This window comes from Penaeus japonicus, unplaced genomic scaffold (assembly GCF_977035675.1).
Source record: "Penaeus japonicus unplaced genomic scaffold, GWHDUDI00000001_assembly GWHDUDI00000032, whole genome shotgun sequence".
Taxonomy (NCBI): Eukaryota; Metazoa; Arthropoda; class Malacostraca; order Decapoda; family Penaeidae; genus Penaeus; species Penaeus japonicus.
In genome coordinates this window covers 9,803,145-9,813,144 of record NW_028234434.1, presented here as the reverse complement: position 1 = coordinate 9,813,144, position 10,000 = coordinate 9,803,145, and the positions used below count along the sequence as shown (strand labels likewise).

The window sequence follows — 10,000 nt, the reverse complement described above, 5'->3', positions numbered from 1 at the left end:
TTATATATATATGTGTGTGTGTGTGTGTGTGTGTGTGTGTGTATATATACATATATATATATATATATATATATATATATATATATATATATATATATGTGTGTGTGTGTGTGTGTGTGTGTGTGTGTGTGTGTGTGTGTGTGTGTGTGTGTGTGTGTGTGTGTGTGTGTGTGTGTGTGTGTGTGTGTGTGTATTTTCACATATGTGTGTGTGTGTATAAGTTAGTGTGGAAATATGTTTGCGTATGTGTTTAAGGTGCATTAATCTCTGTTTGTTATACCAATATCGATTTGCTCGCCTCGTCTGAAATGTTTTAGTATACCCAAGAAACACGTTGCTAAGGCAATAATCATAGAAACAGAAAATAGTAATCACCTGTACAAAATAAATAGAAATTGACATCATATACTGTTCTTCATTGATCAGTGATAATACTAATATGTGAAAAGAAATATGTGAGGAAACACTTATCCCAAACTACAGAAACTGAAAAATTACGTTATGTTGCGTTTGTAATGCATGTTTTATGATATGGAATTATAATATACATCATATAGAGCAGTGCAAATATGTGACATTACTTTTTAACAAGTATCATCAATGCAGAATGAATGATAGATAAAAAGAGAAGATTTGTACAAGGCAAAGTAACACAAGGAGATGATAATAAACCGGAAGGTAAATGAATAAAACATGAATAAGCGAAGGCTCCACCTGAAAATAATATACACAGGTATTACATGTTTTGGCATACAATAGTTGCATTTTGTATAGCACATAAGCCTATCCAGCAATAAAGCAATAAGAAAAACGAAATAATAACAAAAGTTGTTCCCTCGAATAGCAATGAAGCAAAATACCCATCTGAAATATTCAAAACAAAAATCAAATTCCGCCAAACAAACCATTTTCCCTTGGAGCATTGATTTACTATACTCGATAATAATAATAATCGCCATAAAAACGAAAGAATAACAAAAATGAATCCCTCGAGGCGACCACGGCGCATCTCAACACTCACTTGTTCTTCCATTTCAAATCCGATTCATCTCGGCCAATCAGCTTCGACTTTGGATTCCCTTCAGCCAATCAGCTTGGACCTCAGATTCATCTCAGCCAATCAGATTCGAGTTGGCTTCCCGCGCCTCCGAACACCAATGGCTGTCAACCCGGAGCGAAGGACGACGTAAATACTACCTTTAAAATCGGGTATGTCGGCCGATAAATGGCGTTCGTAACATAGAGTAGAGGCATGTACTGGGAGGGAGATATGTCTTAGGTGCCGTAGATCTGACTGGCGAGTAAGAAGGGAGGATAGAAAAGTAGAAAGGGAGAAATAAGCGATGGAGAAGGGGGAAGGGGATGGGAAGGGAGACCGACCCGGACCGAGCTCGAGCCTTTATTTTACTCGGAAATCGCAATGGCGGCTTCTCTCTCTTCTTTTCTCTCGGCTTTCTCTCTCGTTCTCTCGCCTCCCTTCTTCTCCTCTCGCGTCCCTCTCTTAGCATCTCCCTCTTTTGCACCCGGGATATGTAGGTGGTTGACGGGGAAATAACGTTATTTATTTACTTATCCATGGATATTATCGGTCGTTTTTGTTTTGTTTATTTGTTATTCTTTGATATATTTTTCGTAGATTACCGTGGCGAAGCTTTTTTTTCCATAGTTTTTGAATTTCGTGAACTATTTATGATATAAGAATTAGTGTGTTTTTTTTTCCAGTTATTTTAGTGTGGCTTTGTTGGGCATCATAGATTTGAAGCCATTTGTGTGTGTGGGTATTTTGTGAAAATGCTGCGGAAGAAGTTGGGAATCATTTGTGTGTCTGCGTCTTCTGTTCTTCAGCCTTCGTCTCGTTGGCTAGAGAAATTCCTGCTGTGGAGTGAGGGGAGGGGCCGTATTGGCACGACTTCCGTGACAGATACGGAGGTTGCAAGTTTTAATTTGGGAGGAATCTAGAAAAGGTGTTTTGATGAGTGAAAGGCGTCGTTCATTCAAATTTTTTACTATGTAGTAGGTTTGTCTTGTTTTGTTTCGGGCATTGTGTAGCGTTAATATATTTGGTAATTGCACATCAAGCTTAAGCTAAATTTGTATGTACTTTATGCAGCATAACTAAGTACCTCCCACAAGATGGATTTTTTTTTTTTTTATAAAAGTGTAGAATATCCTTTTTACGTATGCCACTCTCTCACTATAATCATTGTGTTCTCTGCGCCTGTCAAGGCTTTGGGAAAGGCCACCAAACCTCTTCCATGTATATCTTAGGCAAATGGAGCTTCTACATCCCCCTGGTAATTATTTTGTCAAAACCAGGAATGAATGGAAGCTGCTGCTTTGCAGAATATACATGGTTGAGGTTTATTGGTCTTTGCCATTGTGCATAATGTGGTGGTTGTGGCAGTCACTTGCTGCTTGGGACAAACTTTAGATTGTAGGCATTCCATCATAGGGCACTAAGTTTCAAGCAGGTTTGGATAGAAGACAGCCATTATATTTGTCAGGAAAAAGTTTGGTCTTGAAACTTGCTGTAAATGTTGACTGAATATTTTTTGGGATTTTAATTATTGATTAGCTATATAGAGTGGTCCTTTGTAAGGACCAGGGTGAATACAGCAAAGGCTGTACGTACATTGCAGATCACAAGTCTATGGAATCATAATTTGTAGTATAGCATTGATAGTATATATATGTGATTTGTAGCTTTGGTTCTTATAGAATTCCAGAGTTTAATTAACATTTAGTACTCTTGTCTTTTACGTGCTTCCCAATCATAAATTGTGTCCTTCACACAGTCAGTCTTTAAGCCTTTCTTCCTTGTATATTTTGTATAGTTTTGTGTTAAGATATATTCATATTTTAATCATCATTTTCCTTTTCACTCATCCATTTTATATTGTCATGGCAGTTTTTCATGACAGACTGTGAAATGTTTTCTCATTGCCTTATTCATGCCGTTATTTATTTTCCCAAATGTGAGCATGTGGGTAGATAGGAATTCTTATGATATCAATGTTTTAATTGAAGGTATCAGAGTGCCTTAGTAAGAAAGGTTTGATTATTCCCAGGAGGAGAAAGAAGATACGCTACTAAATGACCTTAATTATCGATAATCTGTTGAACCGGATGCAGATTCCGCTGATACGAGTTCAAGCAGTGACTCAGATCCCCAGGTCTGGTGGATATTGAAAGGTAACTAAAGTATAGTAGTGGAACACTTTGCATAGTGTACAAAGATAGTTTTCTTTGGAGAGTATTTCAACCTGCTAAGGGACTAGTTGTTTGTGTTGTGTGTGTTAAAGACATGGTTTTAGCTGATTTATCTTAATTTATTTCAAGGATTACAATATGAAATCAGGTAAATCCTAAAAGGCTGTTATATATTCAGGTCAGTTCTGGGAGATTTTCAGAGGCTAGCTTCACCTGGGTCCTGTTACATGACTAAACTTGTTTCAGCTATGAAGTTGTTAGTTATCATTTAATGTTTGTTTTGGGGCATGATTGCCTCCAGGCACTCAAGTCTCCCTGAAGTGATAGTATGGCAGCTGTGATCAGGCATTGTTGTAAACAGCAAAATCTTGATTGTGAATATTGTTACAAGCTACCTAGCATAACTTATAAAACATAGTTTGGGACAATAAATCAACTACAAAAGATAAGGTTTGAAAAATTGTGGTTATGGATAGCAAGTTATTTTTATCATGACTGATATTTCTGCTCAGAGCTAAGAAAGTATTTTTGTAGTTACTTCAATTATTTTACACTCAAAATCTGACTCCTACTGCACCTTGAATTTGTTATTACACTAGTTATGTATGTCCCACATGTATGTACACATCCTACAAGATTTTTCATCACTGCCAGCATGAAACTTGAAATGTTCAAAGAACTTGAAACCAGTTCTTCAGTATCAATTAAGATATATCCTGAAGAGGAAAAAATTATTGAAATACTATCTGTGAAATGGGGAGTTTTTACATATTACAATTGACATTTATTTGATATTGGAGTCTTTACATTTTACTGATGCCTGTAACCCAGTTATTGCTTCTGACACTGACTCAGCAAACTTTGCTAAGATGCAGGCACATCTGAAACCAAGGACATTCTGTAGGCACTTTTTTAAGAACTGATCATTTTTCAGGTCCCTTTTCCATTTTTACATTGATTGTATAAGGTATCACATTTTCAGTAGTAACATATCCTCTACTTTACTAAAGTTTGTTTCATGTCATGCTCAGAAAGAGTTTTAATTCTTAGATGATGTGTATTGATAAATTTTCATAGGCACATTTCTGTGAAAATTTTATTCTAACAGGCACAAAAAATAAAAACTTGGTGAGACCTCTTCCACAGCTATGGTTAAAAATATGATCTGGAAGTATTTCTAGAGTTTATAACAAGTGGAAATTCTGCAGTTCTTTGATGAATTGTTATATTTTACCTGTGTAATATTAAAACTCATTTCGTACTTGCATGTTTTGAATGTTTTAGGAGCATTGGAAAAGATTTTTTCTTTTTGTTAAGCCCTGGTCAGTGTTCAAGGCCACACCATGTTAAATAGAAGAGGAAAGAGTTTAGTTAAAAGATTGTCTTTTGTTATCTTGGCTACATTGTATTAGGATAGATAACATCAGTAACTCATTGGAGGTTGCAGAGTTTTGAAATGGTTTTGTGTGGAGCCTGCTCTTATTTTAGGAAGGAAAATACAACTTGTGCAAGTTGTACAAATGTGGTTCTTTAGCAATACTCAGTTTGTTTATTGCCAAGTATGGATTGTTAATTCCTTGATTATGAGGTCCTCAAGTTCACAATGAATCTAAAAAGTAATTGGTACATCTCAAAAGGAGAAAACAATTGAAAAATTAACACTAAGAGTCCTTACAATGGCATAAGGCATCAAGTTGCCCAAGTGAGACCCAGCACCAAACACATTAGCAGATTTAAACATAGGCTTCCCACAAGGATGCCTAGGGGAACATCATTGCATCTGAGGGCATAGCTATAGATTTATTGGTAGAGGACCACTTGATTATTTATTGATTGGACTTTGACATTGGTTCTTCCTTTTCATCTTTGCCACTGACTTCTACAAAGGATTTGAAAATGCAGATTGGTATTATTGTTAAAGTGTATATGTATATATATACCATATTAATATTCAAGGAAGAATTTTTTTGTATGGTGGTGTAGCTACTACTCCTGTTCATTACTTCCTGTTATTTCATTCTTCATCTTTTTATTTGTTGTATATTTCATGTGAGGAATCTTATAATTGTGGTTGAACTTGGTATTTTGAAAGATGAATTGGTGATGTATATTAACTTACAAATTGATAATATAAGTTTGGATTGCTTAATTCTGGCTAGGATGATGAATTGATAACTTTTGACTATGGAGCTAGAAAAGTGGATGTAGATTTTAGTATACAGAATGAGATTACCCACAGTTTTACAGTTTTTGAGTTGCCAAAATAGGCGAATGTCCAGGAGTTGTACAATAGGAGCTGTTTTCATTACTGTGATGGATGTATTTACCTTTTTTTAAGTATATATGAAATCAAAAGATCGTTCTTGGTTTATGAGGAAAATTAATTGTCCCCAACAGTCAGTGATGGAGTACTGTGAGGCCTCCCCCGACCCACCCAATGGGGTCGGGGGATACTACTCACCCACCACCACCGAGGATGTCCCAGATGGTCAGTGAGGCTGTTAATCCCAATTTTACCTCTCACTGTTATTTATGCCTCTTTTTTCTGATTTTGTTACTGCTTGTAGTGGTATTGTTTCTTGTCTTTGGTTGTGTTGTAGATTTGAGTGGAATGACTTTTTTATATGCTTTGTGTTTGAAAATGGAAAATGGTGAACAAAAATGGGTAAGCTTTTTTTTCTCTTTTTTTTTAAATGTCAAATCTGGTGCTTTGAACTTGTTTGTACAGAGTGCGTATTTAAATAAATGACCACATGCTTTAGAATAGAGTAAGGAAGCAGTCTCTTTTTGTTTTGCCATAATTATTTTTTCCCTCCTTTTCCAAGAGTAGATGTTTAAAATGATGTTACTTTGGTTGGAGTTAATGCATCATTATTGGTTGTTGAAGTATCTGATTCTGTAATGAAATAGCTAGATATACTTCAGTTGATATATTAGAATAAGTATAAAGAAAATGATGATAGTTATGAGACCACAAATATGCATGCATGGATATATATATATGTTTTTATGTATTGATATATATAGCTTCTGGAAACTAGATATATCCTTACACCTTGTTTTCTTGTAATGATATACATTGAATATTATTTGGTATTCTCAAAATGTTAATTTTTTTATGAATAGTAAGGAATATTTTGAAAGATGCATATGCTTGTACCCAGAAACAAAGAAGTATGCAGTAAAGTTAAAGAAACTGGATGATATTTCCATAAAGGCTTAGTGACTCAGTATAGCAGAACACAAAAATTCAAGTAAAATGTATGTTTTCATTTAAAAAAGATAAGAATCAAATTATTCAGAACTTGAAATGATATAGATATTGTAGGATTGCATTTAGGTTACATAGAGGTGTAAAGTTAGCAGGTAATATGATTATTTTTCAATTTTTTTGCATCATGAGTTACTTTGCTGTCTTACTGGGGAAAATGATTGCACATAATATGCTGCAACTTTAAAAGCTCTGATTGTTCATTTAGGCCTTTTTTGGATATCAGATAAGATTGATTTGTAATTTATATTATTCCAAAATTAACCCATTGCGGATGGGGCACCTAACGACCTAACTGGTTGTCAGGGCAAGCAGTCTACGACACTAGCGGTACATGCTAAAAATTAGAGGGACGGAGAAAGTGTTTTCTCTGCCCTCTGGCTAGTGCAGACTAGCCCAAACAATATTTTCCAAAAATCCATCATAAAATGTGGGTTTAGGCTGACTTTGGAATCCTGTATCTCTGTAGGTAGTGCTGTTACAGCCATAATACTTCATGACTGTGTGCGCGCTTCAACTGCAAGCAGATCCTGCTGTCATGTCGTGTACCTATTGACACTCGTCTTTTATGCCTAATCAGTGCTGTCGTGTATGTCATGACACCCATACGCAATGGTTTAAGTCCTTTTTTGGTCTAGTTTTCTGGAAATGATTGAGAATGAGGGTTCCCAATTTGTCCCCAGGGTTTTGCTCAAATTTTTAAGATTAATGTATTTTTAATGACTGGATGATTTTGCTTCTTTGTTCACTAAATGTTTATATTTAGAAAACTTTCCATCTCTCACCTGCCAAAGGCATTACCCCTCTTTTGTAAAGCCTTGTTTCATGGATTATTTTATTTACAGGATATAAAGAAAACACAAATTGTGAAGCCTCGATAGAGGATGCCTCGCCATTGCCAGCCATAGACTACAGTAACTTGTACATACCAACTGAAGTTGAGAGGCACTTTGATAGTATGTCTCAGGGAACAGAGATGCCAAATAATGTTCTGACGGAAGATGAAGATGACCAAACAGATCCAGATCAAGATGGGGAGACAAGCCAGGAGCGCTGGGAAGTTCCTGTTGATCCAGACAAGGAGAGTGATGAGGATACCATGCTAGAAGGTGATTGGATTCATGAAAATCAGGAATTAAGAGCCAAGAATGCACATGAAGATTGGCTTGGCTCACGGGGACAACTAGCTCAGCAAGAAACACATCAGTGGGATAGTGAGAATGAACAAGAGGAGGGTGAAGGGGCTGACCACTGGCCATGTGGAAGTGATGATAATGAGCCTTCTGTGAACTCTTCATCTGAAAGTGGAACTGAGTGGAGTGAAGGTGAAGACCAACTGGAAGACAGTCAGCACAAAGAGAGGGAACGTAAACTCAGATCTGTAAAACCAAATCTGAAAAGCAAATCAGTTCCTGGACCTCAGCCAGTTCTCTGTTTTGATGAGTATGGGAATTTAACCACTTCATATCAAAGAACAGAAGAACCACACACATCTCAAGAATTATCTTCAGAGGTAGAAAATATATCAAATGAAGTTGCTTCTCATGAAGCAATTGAAAACGCTAAAATGCACCACAAAGTGGATTCTAAATATAGCAAGCGCAAGAAAGGTGCTAGCTTCCCCATGACTGACGAACCAAGTGATGGGTTGTCAAGTAATGGAGAAGCAAAGGCTTTGAGAAATAAACCAAAGGTACGTCATGAAAGTGGAGAAGGTAGCCTTGTCTCAGACCTGGAGTTGAAACAAGCATTCAAGGAAGATTTCATGACAGCCGCAATGAGCCGATATGGTAGAGCAAGGAAGAGAAAAACTGAAGATGGGTTTTTCTTTGGTACCTTGAATTTTAATGAACTTAGAAAGATTACATCAAATAGCCCAAAGAAAAATAAAGGTTCAAACTCCAAGAACTCAAGCCCAGACCAGAAAAGCAAAGTTTCTTCAAAGGAAGAAGCAAGAATTAGACTAAGGTTAGATGAAGCAGTTGATAGTGAGATTCAGAGTTGGCATGTGAAGTCAGAAGAAGGGGACCAAGAAGAAGTAGATGATGCAAGCAAAGTACAAAAATTATCTGAAGCCAAAGATGGAAGTGAGTTAGTACAAAATATAGTTGATGGTATACAGGAGAGAGAAAATGATATTATTAAAGGATGTAGTAATAACTATAATTTTAGGGAGTCTCGAGGAAATTCGATGCAGGGCAGCAGCAGGGATCTTGAAGATGAAATAAAATCTAGCATTCCTGATCATCAGTTTTCTGATAACTCAATTTCCATGCACTATAAAGAAGTGCAAAGTGCAGGAGACACCCAAGACACATCAGATTCCAAAGACAGAAATAGTGAAGGCTCGGTAGATTCCACCCGCATTGAGAGACGCAAACGTTTGAGCCTCCGTAAACGGTCAGAAAATTCCGTCATGCAGGAGGAGCGGGTAAGGACATCAGAAAGATTAGAACGCTTGTCAAGGAGGCAGTCAGATGTTACCAAGAAGAAGAGTGTGCTTCAGGCCAGTGATACAGAGAATACATTTAGGAAGAGACTGCGGAGAAGCCATGCTATGGAGATACCGCTAGCAAATGAATCTACCACATCATGTACAGATTCTCAAGACTCTCAGGATGAATTATGGGGGACTACTAAAATGGTCTTGAAATCCCCTTCACCAATCACACTGTCTGTAGAAGACAAAGTTGTTGGAGAGGTATGATACATTTACATACAGATGTATTATATATAAACACTGAAATTTGTAAGACCTTATATTATGATACCCTTTTAGAATGGGGGGAGTTGACTTTATTGAATATTACATAGACAAGTAAGATATAAGCATTATCATTAGTAACATTAATTTTCAGCTTGCATCAACAACAAAATCGGGAAGAACTGTGCGAAAACCCCAGATAATGGATGTGTCAGATGAAGAGAAACGTCAAAAGCAGTCGAGAGAACAGCTTCGCCAGTCTGAGGCATTGCTCAGCTCCACTCTTGACTATGTGAGTTTTAAATCTAATTCTGTTTGTGTATGCAGGAATGTGAGAGTGTGTGTGTTTGCATATATATGAGTAAGAGTACAGGCATATGCATGTGTTTGTTTGTTTGTGTGTTTGATTGAAAGAATGTGTGAGGTTGTTACTTTAGATTTTGGGTATAGATGTACAGTATATACATCCAGTATGCATTTAGGTATATTCATGTTTTTATGATTTTTAGATAGGTGTTTTGCATATGAATAGAGGAATTATGTTGCTTGATTTATTTCTAGATGCAATTTTTTTTTTTTTTTGTAGTTTGGTAATTGTTATATTCATATGTAACTAATCTGTTTCAATTTATAGCACAGATATCAGCGTTACAATTGAAAACTTACTATCCAGTGTATACATCCCATAATGGGAAACCTTTACATGATTTGTTTTTCAAATTGTAATACTTTTTGATACAAATTACCTTAGAAATTTTATTTTCTTATATTCCAAGTTATTATAACTTGAACTGTACCATACTGTGATTATTAGC

At 36.3% G+C, this 10,000-nt stretch overlaps 2 protein-coding genes across 8 annotated transcripts in view; one reads left to right on the top strand and one right to left on the bottom strand.

Moving 5' to 3' along the window:
* The window catches only part of LOC122264353 (uncharacterized), a 362,270-nt gene that overhangs the window by 293,108 nt on the left and 59,162 nt on the right, over positions 1-10,000 (bottom strand). The gene's annotated exons all lie outside the window — the stretch shown is intronic.
* The window catches only part of NSD (Nuclear receptor binding SET domain protein), a 31,017-nt gene continuing 22,089 nt past the window's right edge, over positions 1,073-10,000 (top strand). For 2 of the 7 annotated variants that reach the window (XM_086556316.1, XM_086556312.1), the window contains exons 1-5: positions 1,073-1,209; positions 3,069-3,192; positions 5,608-5,698; positions 7,327-9,182; positions 9,340-9,477. In XM_086556316.1, the coding sequence (XP_086412442.1) occupies positions 5,614-5,698; positions 7,327-9,182; positions 9,340-9,477 (2,079 nt within the window). In that variant the 5' untranslated portion in view covers positions 1,073-1,209; positions 3,069-3,192; positions 5,608-5,613. The remainder of the gene's footprint in view (positions 1,210-3,068; positions 3,193-5,607; positions 5,699-7,326; positions 9,183-9,339; positions 9,478-10,000) is intronic. The other 5 variants (XM_086556317.1, XM_086556313.1, XM_086556318.1 and 2 more) reach the window with 3 other exon arrangements.